Source organism: Pyrgilauda ruficollis, unplaced genomic scaffold (assembly GCF_017590135.1).
Source record: "Pyrgilauda ruficollis isolate IOZ18807 unplaced genomic scaffold, ASM1759013v1 scaffold32, whole genome shotgun sequence".
In the NCBI taxonomy this organism is placed as follows: domain Eukaryota; kingdom Metazoa; phylum Chordata; class Aves; order Passeriformes; family Passeridae; genus Pyrgilauda; species Pyrgilauda ruficollis.
Genome location: NW_024524600.1, coordinates 7569848 through 7593292, shown reverse-complemented (window position 1 = coordinate 7593292; position 23445 = coordinate 7569848). Strand labels below are relative to the sequence as shown.

Genomic DNA, 23445 nt, shown 5'->3' with positions numbered 1-23445 from the left:
GCTTTTCTAGTGAAAGCTGTGACCCAAGAAAAAAAATCATGACAGTATCTCCTTGTGCATCTGGCTCTTGGATTTTCACCTTACAGCTCTGAAATCCTTCTTCATTGATGGGTGGTCAGCTAATAGATTTTTTTCTTGAAACTGAAATCAAGTATTCAAAAACAGTCTTCTGAAATCTGGCATTCTCAGAATGAATCACAGAGAGGAAACATGCTAGCAAACCCATCAGCTCCTACCATATGCTGCCTTTACCCAGCTTGTTTAAGGTCAGAAGTCTCCAAGAGGTAAAAGTCTTCAAATGAAGTTTGCTTCACTTAGATAATAAATGAGAATTATGAGAAAGAATTGCCTGGACAGTCCATTGTTTTTTGGAGAAAAGGAAGGTAAGCTCTCCCTCAGATCAGATTTCTATACAGCCTTACCCAGTGATATTCTAAAATCAGTAAAAAAGCTGAGGAATAAAAAAGTTCTATTTATAGAGCTCCCAACTAGTCAGATAGCATGGAAACCAGATCCTTAAATATGCAAGCATTTCACATAAATCATATTCCTACCTACAGGAGTAGAGGTGTGATAAAAGACCAGCACACAAGGCTGGACTCCTCCTGGACTCTATTTCAATGACATAGCAAGTGCTTCAGCTGTAGTTCCAGCCTGACATTAGAATTTCATTAGTTTATTATTTTACTCAGATGCCACAAGATAATCAGCCTTTGGCTGATTGTACCTATGCAAAGCCAGACTAGATTGCTATACCCTCAAATTTGTCTGGAAAAACACAAAATATTTTACGAATACTGTCAGTAATTAAATAATACTCAACACCATATTTAAGCGGTCTGTGACAGCTAATGACAGCTGCATAGCTGTAAGAGCTCATGCTTTGTCAGAGATATTTTTAAACTCTGGCTGCTGAAATCCCTCAAAATTACAAAAAACCCTTCCTACTCTTAAAAATTATTTCAGTGCTCCAAAGATTTCTGATGCCCTGCCATTTATAACAGATTCCAAAGTGCCATTTTTTCATAGTCAAATAGATGTATATGCACAAAAGCACATATTCAAATTCATGTATATATACTTGATGTATATATATTTACAGGGGAAAAAAGTAATCCAGTGAAAAAGTGACTGCATAGGTACTGTGAAAAAGATTTCTCAAGTGAATCTTTCAAATTTTTCAGGATGAAGCTTTTTCAAGACATTTCAAAATAAATTTCAGGAAAAATCAATCTTCTACAGTATCATCTCACAAACATGCTGAAGTAATGGCCTATTTCATGTGGTTTACCACAAAGCACAAAATGTGTATTATTTTTAAAAAGTCACAGCTCTCAAAGGCATAAATGGATTAATTTACCATTGACTTAGAAACTGCTCCAAAACACTTTGGTTGAAGTGTCACAAACTCATTATGGCACTTATTGAAAAAAAGCCCCAAACCAATCAAACAATTAAAATACATAAGTCTTGCAGTGAAGACAGAAAATATTTGAGAGCAGCAATGTTTCTCTATGCTACTGAGCCTAGTGACCATGCAAAATGAGCTACAGGTGCACCTGCAAGTGCCACTTCTCTAAAAGAGTATCTGACAGTTGATGGAATAACAACTTTACTGATTTCACTTAATCTGACAAATTTTTTTTTCATAAACTGGATAGATAGCAAATCTGCAATCAGACTTTAGTCCTGTGAAGATACATGGAAGCTGATAGTAAAGGACCTGGAAATCAATAGTCTGTCATAGAGATGGGAGATTTATATTTTATTTTTTTTTAGTATTAGGATCTTTATCAAGTAAAATAAAGTTTTAGTAAAATAAATTATTTTTCTACAGAAATGGACAGATAACTCATCCTTTTAATTTTTATTTTAAAACTGATATATAAGAATATGGATTTTTCCATGAGCATCTTCTTTGAAGTTCTGAATTGCTTTTTCTCCTGCTTAAAATACACTAAGTTTAATATTGCTCTAATAAATCCCTTCATGATCATTCTAGAGACAGAGTCACAGACTGTGCTGGAGTCATGATGATTTAATTTAGTAATTCTGATTGACTGAAAGAGCAGAAACTGCTCTTTCTCCAGAAGGTTGTTTGAAGAGATAAATTCTTGGTACAGCCCACCAAACATAAATGCAAACAGGATCAGGAGCTGGTGTTAGAGGCTATAATGTACATTTTTCCCTCTTCATAAAGGAATGTAAAGAGCTGATGTAAATTGCAGCAAAATATAGACTATTGGAGGGAACATTCATTTTCCCTTTTTCTCTAGTTTTAGTAATAACATGTAAAAATTCTTACAGATAAACATTGGATTTAAGTAGAAAATGCCTATATGAAGAGGGAAGGGCATTTAAAACTGGGGCATTTAATCCAATGAACTCTATCACTGGCTGAATAAAAAAGATTGCTATTTTACGAGGATTAGAGATTAAATCTGACACTTATATGTTACTGATAGTTTTGTGCTTCTAGAGGTTTAAGCTTCCCTCTAAAATCGCCTTTGAATGATAAAAAATTGCAAGTAATGGAAGAATAGTTGGTTTCAGAGATCTGTTATAAATGCCCTCACAAGCCAAAAGTGAGAGAGGATGAAACTTCGCCCAAATCTCAAACTTGTAGTGGAGTTGGGTTGCTTAAATACACACTACTGTCATCAGATGTACTGATGTGATTTATTTGAGACACAAATGTTGATGTTGACAGCTTTACTTCAAGCAACAGATGTCCGTATATGTGTATTTAGTGTAAGTTACTAATTTCATTATTTTGCTGAGCACAGTTTAGCAGATACTTTGCTTTATGCTTCACTGTTCACCACAGTGCTAGCCAATCTATCCAAGGTTTCAGGCCAACAGAGGCCATATTATGTATCCAAACCTTATGAGATACAGAATCACAGAATTAACTAGGCTGGAAAAGACCTTTGAGATCATCAAGTACAACCCATTACCTTGTCATCTAGACCATGGCACCAAGTGCCACATCCAGTCCTTCCTTAAATACCTTCAGAGATGGTGACTCGACCACCTCCCTGGGCAGCCCAATCCAATGCCCAGTGATCCTTTCCTTGAGGAATTTCTTCTTAATGTTCAACCTAAACCTCCACTGGTGCAGCTTGAGTCTGTGTGCTCTTGTCCTGTAGCTGGTTGCCTGGGAGAGGAGACTGACCCCCACCTGGTTACAGCCTCCTTTCAGGGCGATGTAGAGAGTGATTGGGTCTCCCCTGAGCCTTTTCTGCAGGCTAAACCTTCCCAGCTCCTTCAGCTGCTGCTCACTGGACTGGTGTTCCACACCCTTCACCAGCCTTGTTGCCCTTCTCTGGACGTGCTCCAGCATCTCAACATCCTTCCTAAACTGAGGAGTCCAGCACTGGACATGGCACTCAAGGTGCAGCCTCAGCCGTGCTGAGTACCAGGGAACAGTCACTGCCCTGGTCCTGCTGGCCACAATATTCCTGACACAGGCCAGGATGCCATTGGCCACCTGGGCACACTGCTGGCTCGTGCTCAGCTGCTGTTAATCAGTACCCCCAGGTCCCTTTCTGCCTGGCTGATGTCCAGCCACCCTGTCCCCAGCCTGCAGTGCTGCATGGGATTGTTGTGGCCAAAGTACGGGCCATGGCACTTGGTCTTGCTGAGCCTTGCAGAAGGCCCCAGACAGGCTGGATCATTGGATTCATTCCATGGATCCAGCCAGCCTGGAGCCTTCTGCAGAGCCCTCCCACCCTCCAGCAGATCAACACACACACACACCCAGCTTGGTGTTGTCTGGGAATTTCTTAGTGGTAGACTCAATCCCCTCATCCTAGTCATCAGTAAAGATATTAAACAGGACTGTGCCCAAAACTGATCATGGGGGATGTCACCAGGGACCATCCACCAGCTGGATACAGCACCATTCACCACCATTCACTGAGCCCAGCCATCCAACCAGTTCTTAACCCAGTAAAGGGTGCACTTGTCCAAGCCATGGGCTGCTAGCTTTTCCAGGGATGTGCTGTGGGAGACTGTGTTAAAGGCTTTGCTGAAGTCCAGGTAGACAACATCCACAGCCTTCCTCTCATCCACCAGGTGGGCCACCTCATCATAAAAGGAGATCAGGTTGGTCAGGCAGGACCTGATCCTCCTAAATCTACTCTGGATGGGCCTGATCCCCTGGATGTCCCCTTGAGTGTGATCACACTCAAGATGATATATCAAAGACTGAGTTAATCTGGAACTCGTGTTCCCAACCACATGAAACTGAGGTTCAATTACTAACCTTAAATAATTTTATGTGTCTACTACTAACATAAAAGTATGGCAAAGAAAAGCAGTTCCCATAACAATGCAAAAGAAATCTTTTTCTTTGCTTTATCAAAACCATACATTAATAGCTTTTTATTTGCTTAGGAATGTGAGATGCTAGTAATAACTTTCTCCACATAATATTTATTTTTCTAATAGAGTCATAAGAAAACAATAAAACACACTGCAAATAACATGCATGGAAGAGATTCATCTGAAGTGACTGCCTGACATTAGATAGTCAACATAGTCTCTATCAATATAGTTGTACAGACAGGGGTTAGCTCAACATTGAGCAGCTTATGTTCCTGGACTCCTTCAAAGAAATATGCTCTCTTAGAACCTGAGACTGACAAATTTGGGACTGACAAATATTGGCCCTTACTCTGAAATGCTGTTTACCAGGTCCTGCCATTAGAGAAATCAAGCCTACATTACTGTTTTGTTTTCTATCAGGCAATCTGAAGCAAAATCCCTATTGTCTCAACTCACTTGGGTTTGCATTGTGATTTCAGAGTGCCTGGGTACCTCCTGGATAAAATGAAAATGAAAGATGACCCGTGAGAGTGAATCTGATGCTTTCCATCCCTTTGTGGATGTACAGCCTGCGGACATGATGACCTATTCCAAAACTACTTCCCTGTGGATGACACAGACACATGAGCCTCCTCTTTTGCTCTACAGATTGACTTTTACCCTGCCACACATATACTAATGGAGATATAAATGTGAGAATCCAGGTCAAGTACCTTCCCTTACTCCTTGGTTGGGCTCAGAGCACCTGCATATCCCTACAGATAACCACACCCTCAAAGCATTTTCAGAGCCACTGACATCTCCTCACCGCCCTTCGCAAAGCTTTGCTCAGTGCCAACACTGTTGAGGCTGGTGGTGTAGACAAAGTCATTCCTCACACTGTGCCACCACAATGCATGCAGAATACTTCATCATAAATATAAATAAAAATTAATTTATACTTTGTTAGACCCATCAGTGGGAGTAACACATTTCACAGGAATAAGCACTCTTAGTCATGCAGAACTGTAAAATTCCTCCTAGTGTAAAAATAACACAGAACACTTAAGTTTCCATGAATCATTAATTTTAATTTTTCCAGTGAAAATACTAAATCCATATTCTTCTCATTAGTTTACATCTTTGAGTGAATCACAGTTCAACTGAATTATGCCAGCTGTCACTTTAAAACAATCCTAGCCTCATAGTCCTCCCTAAATGTTTTCTGCTAAGCATAACTGCCAATTGAATATTGAGCTAGACAGGAATCAATGAAGCAAAATAAAATTCATTTACTAAAATCAGTACTAAGAAATTTAGGATTAAAAATACTGTGATGTATACTAACACTACTGCATTCAAACTGAAAATACAACCTATAAATAAAGGTGAAATAATTTACTTTAATGCTTCTTTCACATTAATTTCCCACAAAAAGACATATCTATAGGCATAGTTCCTCATAAGTTCCTCAGCAAAAATTTTATTCACATCTCAAAGTATTTAAAACCATTAAAATCACTGAAGCACTTTGTTGCTTGCCTTAAATCACAGGATAGTCCAACATGCCAAGTATTTTGTGTTTTCTGCCTTCACCTGCTTTCTTTTCCTGCTTTAAGACAGATGTAAGTAAAAGAAAAAAAATTCAGGTAGATCACCCACCTTTCAACATCATCAGCTGATAATATTGATAGTGAATTATAGATTATCAGGCAGGCAACAGATCCTCTTGCATTAGAAATTTCTAAACAATTTGAGGACAAAGTGCTTTATATAAAATAAAATTAATACTGTTCTAGGATGGTAGTGTCCCCTACTTGGTCCAATGAGTAGCAAATGGAGAAGGCGGTGGCAGTATGATCTAGATCTGAGACAACAACTGGGAATATCTTTGAAATGTACAATGAAATCAGCTGATTACTTACACTCTCCTCTCAGACAGGGATGGAGAAGTTTCATCAGTGCTGCATAGCAAGATTGGTAACATTTATCAAGGGAAAAACCTTGTCATTTCTAACAGATTATCATCACAATTTATACAGGATTTGAGAATATTCCTCCACAGAGAAACAAACAGTCTGTACTCTCTCAGAACAGGCTATGCCTATATTGTTCTGGTTTTCCCTATAAAGAAAGTGCTGAAACTCTATACAGCTTGTATTCAGTTGGACCAACAAATATCAAACCAACACACATTAATGTGTAATAATCCTTAGTATCCTTAATAGTCTGGAAAGCAGCAGTATATTTCTTTATTTTCCATGCAAATTATGGTAAAATAATCCAACACCGAAAGCTCTTCTGAAATTGAGGCAGAAATATGGTTTCTAGCTATGATTCAGAAACTGTACCATGATCCTATTTCTGGAATAGGAGGAAAGCACTCCTATTGCTATTCCTCCTACTGGCCCCCTGCTTTTATTGGTCACATCCACTCAGCTGCAAAAGAAATAGCAGCTCTGGTTTAGCTCCACTGCTTCTGAAGGAAAAAGAAAAGGAACTTTCTGACTTTATCACATTACATTGCAAAGTAGAAGTGGCCACACTCTACATGACAGGAATTCCACATAGGAAAATTGCATTGACTGCTCTGCTTGGTTACTGTTTAGTTTCAACACATAAAATATTAAGCTGAAAGATATGTTTTTATGAAAAGCAAAAGCTACATGAATATTTACTTGAGACAAAGACTTTAAGCTCTATCTTTCTATTTTGGTGTATCTATGTATTTAAAGATCCTGTATTCTTCACTTACTGTAATTATTGTATTTTTTGAGTAAGCAACATACTTTGCAAAGTCTCTGCAACTGAAAAATACTACAGACAGTTCTGTGCTCAATTACCTTTTTAATTGATTTAAAATTTTTTTTGAAAGCATGTGTATGTATGTGCATACAGTTAGTTTCGACTTGTGGCTTTTGGCAAGAAGGATTAGTTTTCCTGATGTCTACTACTGAATTCATGCTAATTAGGTTTATGTTAGAACCATAATGGTTCTAAGTTTTTCCTTGCGTTTTTTTCCTAGAGGAGGATGCAGATGTTACCTATAGATCAAAACAGCCAGTTAATACTCAGTAAAGTCACCCTTCCCAGTTCACTGCATGCAGAGCAGATTCATAAAAACTATCAGACCATTTTATTGACTGGCTAGAAAAACAAACTATGAAAAATATCGGGCCATGGAGCACTACTGATTTTTAAGCAGGAGGAGGGTAAATGCTGGGGCAGCCCCAATGCTGGGGCAATTGCCCACAGCTGGGGCAATTAGCCCAATTCCAGCTAAAACTCAGAAGCCAACCAGAAAGCAAGTACCTTTTCAGGGATGGTCTGTGTGGCAGAGGTGTGGACTGTGGTTAAAACACTGTCTTTATGAGCTCTGATGGCCACAAAATACAGTTCTCTGGCACAACAGAATTATGTAAAAAGAAAAAAACCCTACTCTTGTGCAAACAAAATAATTTCTCTAGATACCCAAGGCACAGTAAATACTTCACAGTAACACATTTTTAACGTGTTTTAGCTGAACACTTCAACAATGTTCTTGTTTTCCTGTCAGACTGAATAATTTTGTTCCATTTTTGGACTCCAAGTGCCATATTCTCACCAACTTAGTAAAATGATTAAACTTATTAATTGTCAATATGGCTGAACTGTTTAACAAATGCTCCCATTGTCCATTCTAGAAACAATTCTACCAGATTAAAATTATTGTAAGTTTATTAGGCATAGCATGTTTTAATGTATAACATTTTCAAATATTTCTCCTTCAAAACTTTATAGCTGTGTACAGAGAATAATATTAATATTTTTGATTACTGTCAGAATAACACTGCATTACCAGGTCTGTATTTGAGCAGAAATGCTCTAAGTTTGTTCTCACCAAACTTCCAATAAAAACACATATCACAGAATAATAAAAGAAAATAATAGTAAATAGCACTAACCTTGAATGTGAGGCCATTTGTCATTTATTTCTGAATAAAAGAGTCTCTAAGCATATTTCTCACAATACTCTTCTGATATCCTTAAATTCCAAAATTATATAAAAGCCACTTATACAGCTATAAATATTTCCAAGATATTTGCAATGCAAATCACTTTATTATTGTCTCCTGCCTTTGACACTGCCCATATTTTTTAAAGACTACACAGTAAAGCACTGGTCCAGCAGTACTATTTTCTGCTACTGTTAACATGTCAGAAGTCTTTAAAAACTACTTCACTGTCAGCCTTTCTGCCACTGTTATTTATATTCACTAACAGAGGTTTCAAAGCTTCTGAAGGCCACAGCAGCCTCCAAGATGTGCACCACCACATCTGTCATGCCAACCCAGGTACCCAGTGGGTCCTGTTCTAGCTGGCCTTTCAGTGATGCTCACCATCATTACTGGTACCAGTCACCAATTGGCTTGAACCTGCAGCTTGCACAAAGATCATGCCTCTAGAACTTCTACATGATGTTTCTGAAAAAAAAAAAAATGTACTGTGCCAGTGCCATAAATAAGAAAAGAAAAATCTTTATTTAGGCAAAACTAAGGGAGAAATCTCACGCCTGGCAGAGGGTTGCTGGAAGGAGCTGCCCACATGCTCAGCCAGCTGAAGCTCAAGCTAAGATCAGATTCCACAGTTCTCCCATGGATGAGGTGACACAGGCCTGAAAGTATATACAATTTCTTGGCTCTCTTCTGCATGTGGCATATTTTCTACATGTGCAAGTAAGTCTGCATAGAGTAGGAACAGAGTCAATTTTACAAGAATTTTGTTGTGGTATGAATGGTGAGATACAAGGTGACTAATAACACATCTCCATCACCTGGAATATACGGGTTTTTTTTTTTTCATAGCACTGGGTTATTTCTGCAAAGAAACTTAAAAGCTGTTTTCTCTGATACTAAATTATATTGCACTGAAATATGTGAAGCAACAAAACAGGTGAAAAGTTATGGCCTACTAAACAAATGTAGCATGGCATACCTACTAACTGTATGCTAATAAGTACAATTACAAGTTCTAACAACATACTTTCTGTTACAGAAGTGGCTTTTTGTTTTATTTACTATTTTCATATAAGATACATGAAAGAAAATAGAATTACTGAACAGTAATAGACAGTATAAAAGAGAAGTTCTGGGTAGGTATACAGATAATTTAAATTACTATTATAGACATTAACAGGATAACTAATGAATATACCTAGAATTTCTTTAGAGGGGGGGCGGGGGGCGGTTTCCAGAGAGCTCAAAGCACATTGTGTACCAAAGAGTAACATTTTTACTTGCATTCTGTTAAATCACTGTCTCTTAGTAACTTTTAGTTGCTCAGAAGTAACAGCCAGCAGAAATCCCTATCGTGGTGATAGATATGTTTTATGTATAGAAATGTTTCTCAGTTTCCCAGTAACCCAGTTTCACACTTTTGATCAGCAATGCACTTTTACAGGACTTCATAGTATATTTACAATTTTATGTCACATGAATATTTTAGGCTTTCTCTGCAGGTTTTGTAAGAAGGTAATTTTATTTCTTTATGGACCTTCTGATTGTCAGATAACTTTAAAAAATTGCTTTAATCTCCTCGATTTTCAGAAAAGACCAGCCCTCATTTTGCTACTTCTTAGCAAAGACGAGTACACTCTAGTTGTCCTAGGAGTGCATTTATAAAACACACACCTCATCTGAGCATAAAATGGGCTAGTATTGCTTCCAGGTCTTTAAAAGTTTTTGGTTAACATTTATGGAAACTTTGTTCTGACAAAGTGCTAATTTCAAAGCCAAAGATTCAGCCGGAACCATCACACCATGCACTGCAGCAATTTGAGGGTTTTTTCCCTCTCTACTGCACATGCCTAGTTCCTAAGTAGGAACCTACTGGAAACTCCTTTTACTTTCCATTTAGGTCTGTGCTTAGCTCTGGGATTTAGATGTGTGCTTAGCTTAACAACTGAAATTTGTATGAGCTAGAAATACTGTTCATAGATACTGAAAGAGAAAATAGTCTTTTTGAATTTGAACTCTGTTGAAATCAACATCATGTAAAATGTGAAGATACTTTGAATGTTCAGAAGTGTGCATGTTAGTATTCACGTGTGTTACTGTATAAAACCAATTCAAGAAAAAAAAATTATTTGATATGACAAAGACCAACATAAAGTTAAGTTGCTTTCAAATGACCAAAGCAGTATTAAACAACTTTCAGAAGCAAAATCTGAACTTTTAAAATTAAGTTCCTTTGTGCTATGTTTTCATAAGTAAAGGAACAACCCTCAAGGCCCCAACAAAAACAGACTGAATAAAAATATCTTTTCAGTGAATTAATGTTCCAAATTTCACAACCAATAATCAAGTTAAAACTATCTCCTTTCTAATCCAAACTTTTCCACCTGCATCATTATTAGATGCAAATGACCATTAAATACAGCAAAATACATGACCAAGCAGAGAGCAAGGCGATGTTACTACTTTAATTTTGCTGTTTACAATGTTCATGAGAGATGCTCACTGTGGGACTCCTGGGAAGCTAATTTATCCACCTCAAGTATCAGAAACTCTATCTTTTTATTAAGCTTGAATGCAAAAATAAAGAAAATCACTGCTTTTTTTATACAGCTGCAGAAGTCTGTCAAGATCGGCACACAAAAACTGAGATGAAACAGACACATTGAAATACAAAGCACTAGATTTTGGTATTGCCCTGGTTATTATAAAGTTAAATCTTGTTCATAACAGCATTACAACTCCTTCCTTTCAGAAAATACATAACTTCTTTATATAAGCCCTTCTCATACATTTTTTTTCTATTTTAATTGCTTTAATGAAGTATAGTCTAAGGATCAAAGCTTAAGCTTCTTTGCATTATAGCAGGTGGTTCAGGAAATACACTGAACCAAATAATATTTTGAACATCTGCAGAGTTTCAGGACAAATTTACCAAGCAGAACCATGGTACTAGGAATATCATAGCTTCTAGATAGTCACAGATTTTGATGTAATTAGGGAGAGACACTGGAGCATCAAGAATCTTCAGACAGCTAGTCTTTCAAACACTAACTCTAATTATTTCTAGCCCTATTGCCTGGCTAGATGCATCCCTGTATGGGCCAGTCTGATTCCTTTGCCACTAGAATTCAACTTGGTCTTGTTTCCTGAGAACATCAGTGAAATGCTGATAATAAAGTTACAACTTGCACACCTGCTTTTTGCTTCTTTCAGTACCATTTTTGCTGCTGAAAGAATTAATATTTTGTGTTATTGATTCAATGCACAATTAACTGTTTAATCATTATACCAATGTACAATGAAATCAGTAGCTTAATCACTCATTGCCATCCATCAATCCATGTTCAGGCCCTCATCTCACAATTTTTGTATTTGTTCAGTTTTGAACACGTTAGACATTGCTTTCACTAAGATAATTTTCACATATTTAGGTTAAATACCAGTATACATATTTCAAATTAAGGACCATTAACCTTTCCCAAAACTTTGAAAGGTATTTAAACAAAAGAGATTCTCTGTCTCAAAGAGATTCAATCTAACATACAGAAGCAATAACATAGGTAGGAAAGCAAAAGGTGATCCAAACAGATCAAAATAAGTAACAAGAATCATATAAAGTCCTTCTCAGCAATTATTACATTTGTAAGCAAAGACTGAAGTAACTCAACAAGGAAAGGGATGGCAATGCAAACATGGTGGTCTAAAGCTGCAAGACAAGGAACAATGAAGCCAAGGTGGGAACTGCAAAGTTGCTTCACATCCCTTTATATTGCACATATATAAATAAATAAATGGAGAAAATATTTGAAAAGGACATTACAGGACAATACAGACTCTCCTTGGTAGATTTTTTTTATTTTATTTTATTTTTTACTTTTCAGGGATTCTTTTAGCACCAACAACACCAAGCTGTTCTAGAACACAAACACATACTGTCCAGAATTAACAGCTTTACATTCCAAGCTAATTTAACTCTACATTGTTAATTAAAGTATCCAGGATTCAACAGGAAATTTAGTTCTACTTTCCTTTTATTTAGTGATCCCTTAACTCAAAAATCTGCCAAAGAAATAATTTTGAAAAGAGAATTTTTTGCATGGGGATAATGTCTACAGTAATCACAGGGATTGCTAATAGCAATAATAATATTGTCAAATATATATATACTTTAGTTCTTACTTCCATAAAGTATCACAAAATAAGATATTCAGTTTGGTATCACAACCAAGCATCCTAATTTTTGTGACTTTTTCAACTCGACATACTCAGAAAGAATACCTGACGTCAGGAACTGTATTTAAGAGCATAGCTACAGGAGGCTGTGTAGAATATTTAGATGTCAATGTGTGAAAAAAGTAGTCATGCTGTAGAGGAACAGGCCTGGGGCACTCATGTCTCTGAATCACTGCCAGGATCAGCAGATCGTCACTGTTAGGAGGAGGCCATTCTTTCTGCACAGCCCTCAACTACATTTGACACCACTGTAAGAAGGGCAAGACAGTACAATTAAAAAAAATGGATTTTAAAGGAGACAAGAATGAAATGCAGTCATTGGACCTAAAGAATGCTGTACCTGGATTTTCTAATAGAAGTTTGGTATTCATTTTATAATCAACCTTTACAATCATCTTTGCTTCAGATTGCTTGTTCTGGTCGCATGCACAGGGTTTATTACATATTAAAGAATTCCTCTACAACAGCATAAGTAATGAAAAACACAAATCTGCTAGGCAATCAGGAAAAGGAAAGATATTTAAATCCTAACTGTATCAGAGGCTGAGCTGGAAAAGCTGTTGCCACTTTAAGTTAGTGTAGTGTTTGATTTGCCCTGCAGGGCCAAAATGCTCTAAGGACCATCTGGGGCAGGGGTGTGTGTTAGGGTTTTTTTTATTCTTGTTTAATCTTAGTGTAGGATTACACAGTTTCTCAAAGCCAAGGTACTGAAGATTACTTATAATGAACTGCTACTGGAAGATGGTTGTAATTAGATTGGTTTACAATTAAGATACAGAGCATATAATACATTTTTACTTTTAGTTAAGCACACAACCTTATTTACCTGAATGAGGCAAAACGTGGCTTAAAATTGAGAACCTTAATAATCCTACCAATAGATTCTTCTGTTTTATCAATTGCACATGTATTACTATTCACAGGAATCAAATTAAGCATCAGCTATCATGAAATTACATTCAGGATTTATACTAAAAAAATCCAGACAGGTACAACATAAAAAGTTTTCGAAATATATTTTGTATAACATGACTTTGGAATTTCTGGTAATTTCAACAGAGTGCTTATCTGAACTAAACAGAAAGACAGTGTGGGTCCATGTAAGGAACTATAAATCTAATTAATTGCTGGATATTATTATTGGAAAAACAAACAATAGCAAAATCATAATGAATGTAATTCTGTGTTAGAATAGGAGCAATTACATGCTGATTTTTTTAAGGCAGCAAACTTACTGTGATGATATTGATTTCTTACATTTTTTTCTCCTACATATACAAAACTAATGAATACATAAGCCTCTTAAAATATTAGCTACACTTACTCAAAGTTTACCTATCATTTAAAATCCTTTCAGTGTTATTAAAGTTCACTTACCTGAAAAGTATAAAACCGGGTCCCATTAGGAGGATGCACTTTAGGAGAGGCAGAGACAGTGTTCATATCCGAGAATATCATTTCTGGTCACACACAATACAATCCACAGAGAGCTACAGATGCAGAGCAGAGTGCTAAGCTCAGAGACAAATCCTTTTATACATTTAGGGAGGCAACTGGACAAAATTCCGTCTGCCCCATCCGTTCAGACGTACAGTGACAGCGCTTTGAATTCCTCACTCCTGCATCTGTGAGCTAAACTGTAAGGTCACTGCTCCCTGACCTCCAGCTCAGCTAGCCCGTTGTAATATGCACGATGAATAAAAATTAGAAATGCCAAAGAAAAGAGAGCCAGGACCTACAGTACATGGAGCTTGTGCAGAATCTGGCAATGCTTTGGACCTGCCCATCTGTTCTCAGTGATAATCACCTCCCTCCACCACAGCCTTGCAAAGTGATTATGCTAAGCATCCCAGTTAACCAATAAAACACAGTTTCATTTCAAGCAAGCATGCACAGTGAAAAACAGAGGACCTCTTCTGACAAACCTGAAGCATGCCTCGTGTTCAGTTTATAGCTGTATTTGATAACAATGATAATTTTATCATTTCAGCTGCTGACAGCTATGTTAACACATACAACTTGCTTTAAATAACACAAAGGTGGCTTTTTTGTCGTTTTAACTGTCTTGCCTTGACAAAAAAAAAATAATTGTGTATTGCCCTCCAAATTAGTATTTTCTACATTTCTTAATTTTTGGTGCAACTGCTGGGGAGAAATACATATTTGTGAGACTGTTGACAGAGCTATCGTCAGTTTAAATATAATACACAATATAAGCTTCTCTTTTGTCTTTTTTTTCCTAATTATTTTTTTCTCATCTTCAGTCTGAATCTCTCTTGAAGAAAGGTTTACCTAACATTGCTAAGTATAAGGTTGGAATTTTATTCTGAGCCTTACTGTGCTTAGCAAAGCTATAGACCTACAGCTTAATTCATTAGCTATATACAAGATGTTTCAAAGGAGTTATTTTTTAAAGCTGATAATACTTGTGAACACCTGTACTGAACATTCAAAAATCATTCATCAGATATTTTGTTCAAACACAGATCATTTGAACTACATAAAGATGATAAAAATAGTAATATTCTAAGAACTTGGCACCTTTCAGCAACAAAAAATAAGTGTTCAATCTACAAAAATTGAAAAGTAGGGTTACAGAAAAGAATAAAATTGTAAAGTGGTTGCAAAACTAACTTTGCATGTTCTGTCAAGCACTTTGTATTTTATTCACAAGGTTTAAAAGAGACAGAAAAAACACTTGAAAAATGGCACTTTCAAAAGGAACTTGTCAAAATTCTAAAAGCCTTGTGAGTTGCAAGGCTGCCTATGTTTTTTATTCTGTTTTATCCTAATGCTTTTAGCAATAGGAGATAATGCAGCTTCTAAAGTAAAATGACTATGAAAGGAGTTGGAAAAGATGCAGAGATGTCTGTCTGTCTAAATGTGTCAGAGTGGTGCATACTGCAATAATATTTTGTAAGCCAAAAAGAAAAAATCTTCTCAGATCCTATTCATACCTATTCATAAAAATTTCTTATAATTACTATGTTATGGCTTCTATAACATTTACAGAATCAAGGCAAAACTACTCTCTGGAACATTTTCTTAAGACCTAGATTACTGTGTATTCTCCCCTCATTGATTCCTCTTGCAAAAGATCTAGATGCTTGTATTAGCAAAGAGGCCCCTCAGCTGGTCAAATGAAAGATACCAGTTTGTTTATAATCCGAGTAGAGAATCTTTTATTATAAGCTGATACTTTCTTCTTTATAATATGCCTACCAAACACATGCTATTTCTCCACAGTGCAATGGATAAAGTTTCTTTTATGGACATTTAAAATGGTTTGCCCTGGAAGAAGAAAGAAGTTTACATCAGAGTTGCCTCATCAAATGCATAATTTGAAGAATTCATGTGCAAAATCCCATACACGTTCCTCCAACAGACAAGTACTTTCACTACTCAGTAACTGTACCTATTAGCTTGAACTTCTTTTGCTTCAACTTTCATAACTTTTAATCCTTGTTTCTACCAGGGATATAGAAAACTCAGTTCATTTTCTCATACTGGCATGTGCTAAATCATAAGGTAGCTAATTCACAGTTAAACTCAACTACTTTAGTCACAGTTACAATAATGCCTTTCATGATCATAACACTACTGCTGTATTTAGACTTGCTAGTTCCCTATTTGTTCCTCTAGGACTGCACATCTTTTTTTAGCTGTAGCCTTCCACTGGGAGCTCTTACTGGGAACACTGTTCACCATGTCTTGGCTGCCTGCTACTTGAAAAATGCTTTTCAAAATACTGTTCCTGGTCTTTTATCTGTTGTTTTGGCTTTCCTTCCTAGGTAAAGAAATTTGTAGTTAAAAACCTGTCACCAATGCCACCACAAAAAAAAAAAAAAAACAACAGCTCACCCATGCCTGCATTTCAGTTCCAATAAACATATTTCCTTATCCAATCAGTATAAATATGGAGAGAAGGCATAGCAGTTATTGTAACTCTCCACTAACTCCCACCTCGTGAGGAAAGGTAGACTATGAATTTTCTTCTATCTAGCTGCAACACAGACAACATCACATTTTTGTAGCGTCCTCATGGAATCAGAATGTCATTTTGGTGTAACTCTCAAAATAGACTGAAAATGTTTGTTTACAGCAGTTTGTTTTTTTTCTGAAAAATATGAAACTAGCCTCCTGTCAGGAAGTGGTTAGAGCACAAGTGAATTCAGTAATAGTAATGCATGAACTGATGCATGGCAGAATGAGTGTTCACAATTACAGAAAGAGTCACATTTCAGAAAAGCCAGCAGCCCCAAAGCTGGGATTCAGCAATCTCCTCAGAACAAGGAGCTGGAACCAGGTCTCCCATGTCTAATTGAATGCAACAATGACTAAGGAGAGTATCAAGCAACATGAACTAAAAAAGAGCAGAAAATGGAACTGAAAGAAAATGAAGACACCCAGGAGGACAAACAGAGAATGACACCTAAAGACCATGACTACAGTTCAGTGGTAGAAGTACTTACAAAGGATGCAATCCCCATTAAAATATTTGCTCCCATGAATCTTCCAACTAATGGTTTAATTATTCCATAAACTGAGACTTGCAGTGGTGGAAAAAAAAGTTCTACACGCTTAAAAGTATGAGATATGGCAATGCTTCTGAGATGACTTTAGTTTCAGTTACTTTTGAATGTATGAGTTATCAAGCACTGAATCTGTATCATATGAATGATTTTGGACTATACATTTTAGTTAGATATTACTCCCCAAAATTTTCAGTGTGATTATTTAATTTTTAAGAGTGTTTTTTTATGCGTAGCCTAAGATTTTTGATAGTTCGTACAAAACACAAGATCTGTTATATATATCAAAGGTGTGTGTGTATATATATATATATATATATGCCCACTAAGTTACACATCCAAAAGGAAGGCATATATATGTATATATCAGATGATTATATAAAGTACTTTGAAAATTCAGGGACACTAATACAAACCCTTCTATTTCTGACCGCAGAAACAAGATGAACTTTTTTAAATTGATGACCACACTCAGCTTTTTAATGTGCTAGTGCTTGTGATATATAGTTTCTCTTCAGACTATGTAGTCAATATAAAGCAGATGTTTTGAGTTAAGATTTAAATCACCAGCTCTTATTGAATTAGACAAGTAATTATCCAGAAACAAGGACTTTATATCACATATTATTCTCATTTCTGTCTCTCTCAGGGAAAGCCATGTTAAAGAAACATGCCTTCCTCCAGGAGCAGTGTGAGTGTGTGATTTTCAGAACATTGGAGAGCTTTCACATTAAACCACTAGACCATCTACTTCACAGACTCAGAGAAACCCTGATCTTCCAATACTGACAACACTGTACTTGAATTGATGATTCTGTGTTATCTTCTGTTGTAGACATCAAAATAGAGGGAGTATCAGATGATATGTTACTCATCTGGCTTAAAATATCCTGATCTTGCTTTAAACTGAAAAATGTTAATGTTTAAAGAGTCCTGTTTTTCCAACTATTAATGGATGGAAATGATATTAAACCTTTACCACAGTTCAGAATAAAATATATTCAATTGCATATCAAATTTTAATTACTATCTTCATGAAGTCATACAAGAAATCTAATTGGTTTTTATATCCAAATGTATTTACAGTTCCTTTCAGCTTATTTAATGAAGTTCTATGCCAAAAGTATTTCTTCTTTCTCCCCCCATCAACAAAGCAACACAAAACCAAAATCCGATTAATATACTTTAAAGAATGTATAAAACTCACACATATGAAGTTTCAGAAACTAATAATTTCCAGCTATTATAGCTTCCAGAAAAGTGGGAGAATTAAAGACAACGAAACATAGAACAAGGAAATTCTTGCTCCCTTTCAGGCTTCTAGTACTAACAGAAAACCCTTACAGAATTTAAAATGGGTAGAAAAAGATCAGCTTATCTTATTGGTAAGTAAAGCCTCTTTTTCATCTTGTCTCTGTAATTAAGAGCAAATTATCAATATTTGCATCATTGGTCTTTGCTGTTTCTGAGCATGCAAATACCAACTTGTACCAGGAATTGTGTCACAAGAACAAGTGCTGGTACCAACCAGTATGGGCTCATAGTATGAACCTATGAGCCCTATTTTAACTCTGAACATAAGGATTTGTGTAACCCTTGATGACAAGTACACTGCAGGACAAACGTATCTTCTGTTAGAAGTAAAAACTATATGTCAGAAATACTAAAGGATAAAATGCGTCCCAGCAGGTTTATTCTGTATGATGGATTCCCTTTCAAGCATGAGAACAATGATAAAACTCTCACAGGAACTGCAAGTATGAATACAATTCATTTTTAAAGTAGTCTCATTTTGTTGCATGTACTGAAATATTTTACCGTGTATTGCATTTACTTTGAAAAAAACAGAGTAAACATCAATGAATCAACTTCAAACCATTGTAACCATTTTTCCTTTAAACGGCAAACTTGATAATTCATTTAACTAAGAGTAAATATCTCTATGCTATAAAGGTCAATAAAATTAAAATTGTTCATTCAATATCTAAGTGAGTTTATTAATACAGTTGTTCATTCAGAATAGATTTTGTATAACCTATCAATAGGCAGTCCATAATCAACAAATATGGAAGGCAACCATGATGACACTAAGTTGAAAAGATACCATTTGATTGCTTGTGCAGGAGCAAAACTTCCCTTTATTTTGCATTCTGGACAAGCAATTTTTGACCACAGCTAGGACTCCTGTGCAGCACTGCCCTACAATATTCTGGTCATCACAGGTGTAAGAATTAATTCTTCCACTCTGAAGACTTAACAATTAAAGTTAAATATCTGACTCCCTTTCCACATGGTTCAGCAAAGCCAGGATGGAATATTCAAAGCACCATTCAATTTTTATGGAAACAATTCAAGTTCCCAGCACTGGATGTGTGCTTCCTCTGTATAACTCAACTATCAGTAAATCAAGACTGTACTTGGGGCTTATTAGGTAATTGAAATGAACCTGATATAAACACTGGTTTTATCTATTTTTAATTCATGTGTTGGTAACAGTTACTGACTGAGTGAATCTAAAAAGGAGATAGAATGAAAACTTAATGCTCACATATAGAGGAGTATACTGGACTTTAGGCATAATGTGAGAGTTGAAGGAGGAGAGGATGGCAGAGTTGTGAGAAAGTAATGAACCAAACCATAAAAAATTGAGAGATTTATCTCTGGAAGTTAATGGATACCTGATTTGAAAAGATATTTACTTTTCTCCACAACTCTTGGGTTTCAACTGCCAATAGCACAGATATTAAGCTATATTTGCTATATATAATGGTCCTCTGCCACTCACTTTTGATACCAGAACTACACTTCTGTTTTCTAACATCACTACAGATTTCATGACGAAGACTAGATGGTCCATGGAATCAAAGACAATTTTTTATGCAGAATCAAAGAAGTGACTGCCTTCGTGAACATTTTTAACATTTTGGTCAAATGCAACATTAAGTCTTGATGAATCAAGACCAAAAACTCCAAAGTAATGTGATCCCAGACAGCAGCAAAGACATAATGTAAACAGTCAGCTTGTTATTTTGGTATGTGTCACATCTCTTAAGTGTCAGTTTTGCTATTTACGCTTTAAGTTGATTATATTGCAACATTACACACTGTGGTATCACAGCACTTGGCAAAATACAAGTAGTTTCTTATCAGTAAGTGTAGAATCTAAATCATGTACATTACTGCAAAGGATCACAGTACATTAAGGATGAGTGAAATTAAGAAAGAACATAAGATGATAATCATTGCCTATGTATCATCAGCAGCAGAGTGGCTTTTTCTTTTTAAGTGAGTATCTTACATTGTGTCTCATCCTGAGGATAAAAATAGGATGAAAGCCTATGGGGAAAAACAGGAGAAGATACAAGTTTGAGATAATGTGTTCAGACACTACAACTTATTACGAATAGATATCCTCTCTAACCTTCCTATCCTCCCTTCAGAAAATACTTTTTCTTCCTAACATTATTATTTTAGTCATTTTCATTCTAATGATTTATTTTATACTGAAATTGTTCAGCAATCTTTACATAGAGATGTATCCTGCTCTGGAAGTATAAAAAGTGTTCAGAGAGTAAACTACTAATGAAAATGAGTAACAGAATTTTATCTAGAAGATAAAGACTGTCAGGAAAGCTTGTGCCAAGGCAATTGTCTTTGTTATTTATTTCTATTTCTGCTCCATCTGGAAAATATCTTTTGTCATAATGAGTGATGCAAGTTGCTAAACTGGTCCTTTGAGTAAGAATTTACAGAAATGAATAAAAAGCTAAAATTCATGACTGATTAGTCCCATACTTTGCATGGGAACTGGAAATACTCTCTTGAGTAAAGATTGTGGACATCAGCAGGCCTTTGCAAAAGGAGGTCTGTTTGTTTTACTTTCTTAATTAAAATTTCATACTTTCTCTATACTATCAGTGAAAATATTTCTGAATTAAATGAACACAAACTTGAAAATTAAGAATAACTAGAATAAACCCATAAAACTACATAATCATGCCTTCTTTCACATTGTGAAAAAACTGAAATATTACTGATGATTTAATGAAATTCCCTTAAGCAGATTTACCCTGGCAGCTTTTCTGTCCTGAAGGTAAAAGAGCAACAGTCCTGAATGGCACCACAACCCTTGGAATTGGAATCTGCTGAAGAACTGTTAATATTGACAGTCATACCCCCAAAAGCAGTAACTAATTGAATTGTTTAATCAGTGACATCTTTCATCTAATTTTCAAGGACGCTCAGTCTCTGAATAGCCTCTCTTAAGTCACATCAGCCCTGCTGATGCCATTTTGAGCATTTAGGTCTCACCGTTGTACACTTAAGATGCAAAGCACTTTGAGTGACTGCGTAAGTTTGAAAATGTCAGACCTGTTACTCCAACTTTATTCACAAAATGTAGTCTCCTAAAGACAATGTAAAATTCCCTTTTATAGCTAGATATAAGCAAGAAAACCTTTTCTTGTTTTTTTTTTTTTTCCTTTAAGTACATGGCACAAATCATTAATAACATATTAGCTTGAGAAGACCTCAAGAATTTGCTATGGTGCATGTTTCTTCATTGTCATAGATATGGCCTTGTAAGTGGTCATGGTAGACTATAGAGTCTCTTCTAAAAATGTATCCTATCTGTGCTTGTCCTTAACCACTTGATGCCATTTTCCCTTCTAAGAGTGCAGTGGCAGTGTTTGTGTACTGATACTGTCTAAAATCATCTTTCCAGCAGAGAAAAGATTGGGGACTATAAAACAAAATAGTCAAAACCATCCTGAGGGCAAATGGCTGCTCCAGATCTTGACTCAGCACACTTTCATTTCCCCTTAAAAACTATTATAAAAATATAGAATGATCCAGAAACTGCATAGTGATATGAAGTAGAAGGAAACATTGCATTTTTCTGTGCAAAAAAAATCAAGATATACAAATACAGCTGAAAGATAGTTTCCCAGTACTAGAAAACATGAATCCCATTGAACTAAATATTTTTGGGGTTTTATTTTTTATTTTGTTCGTAATTCAGACTTGGGCAATTACAGAATATGCCATGCTGATTAATACTGTTTTATTGTTTATTTTCAGTAACCCTATTTACCTTCCTGGAAATTCTAGAAGAAAAGTCAATAGACAGCAGTATAAATCCACCATTTTCCCAATTTTTAGGCTGAATGTTTTCAAAACTTGCTAAATCCCAAAAAAAGGACTTTTTAAGTCTTAATCTTCATAATAGTTACCTTTTTGTTTTTTTAAACATGCTTTGGGGGAAAAAAAGTAGGATAGGATATTAAATATTTCTAGAACATAGGAAAAGTAAAAGCATTATCTATTTCCTTTCTCCATTCAGTCAGGATGACTTCAAAATTTATCATGCAAGTGACTAAGCAGCATTATTCACGATTCATCTTGCCATGCATCTAAAAAGTGCCATAAACTTATAAGCAGTGGAATGTATATGTCGTTAACATTCTTATGGCTTAACTTGTATCTCAAGGTAGAAAACTGAGATGAAGATAGATTGATAATCAACAAACGTTTGTGCCAATATTAAATGAAGATAGAACTGTTATTATTAAGGATCGCAGTCTAAAAACTTACCCTTGGAGAGGAAAAATAGCTACTTGACAAAAGCATAAAAATGCAGTGAAACCTAAATTAAACACTGTGATACTGACAGAGTACTGCTCTCATCTAACAGGACCTTGTCCCTTCTACATGGGAGCAGATGACTATTGCCTGGTCTTCTGCACTCACAGCTCATTTTGAAAATGCTTAAAGCTTAGTGGTATGACTATAAAGTTTCTATATCAAAAGAAGGAAATTATTCATGGACAGAGAATCTCAGGTGGAATGAGAGCAGATGGAAAACTGGGAATTATGTGGCTGCTGTTGAGCAAGGACACATTGAAATCTCCTTGCCAAAAGAAGGTAGCTTTTGCATTTATTTCTTCCAGAGAAGCAATGGAAGAAGTGAACCTTGGCATTTCTGCTAAGCTTTATTTGCAGTGGAAGAGACAGTGTCTCTTGTGTGTTACCACAGGCTCCCTTTACAGTCAATAAAGACAGGGGCTTTCAAGGGGCACTGTTTCTGACCTATTTTAGATGTCTATTTTAGTTTGAGATGAATCACACTACAGAGGTGGGAGGCAGTAAAGACAGAAATGCCTACGCTCTAGATATCTGAAGTTAGGTGCAGTGAATCCTACCCTGGGAGCCTGAACTGAATGTTAAACAAGTTATCAAAACATGACAAGAAGATATTATAATCAATGACAAAACCCCCGCCACTGATTAAGTACACCCAAGGGAAAATTACTATGAGAAATAATTTTTCTATAACTATGTGAAGCAAAACTTAAACCACAAAAACCCCAGAAATGGCT

The 23445-nt window shown here is 36.0% G+C and overlaps 1 protein-coding gene across 3 annotated transcripts in view; it reads right to left on the bottom strand.

The window, feature by feature from the left end:
* PPFIA2 (PTPRF interacting protein alpha 2) overlaps positions 1 to 23445 on the bottom strand; it is a 282312-nt gene that overhangs the window by 175894 nt on the left and 82973 nt on the right. For 2 of the 3 annotated variants that reach the window (XM_041474326.1, XM_041474327.1), the window contains exon 1: positions 13914 to 13994. The exons of the other annotated variant lie outside the window; for it this stretch is intronic. In XM_041474326.1, coding sequence (XP_041330260.1) covers positions 13914 to 13994 — 81 coding nt within the window. Of the gene's footprint in view, positions 1 to 13913; positions 13995 to 23445 lie in introns of those variants that run through there. 3 annotated transcript variants of the gene reach the window in all.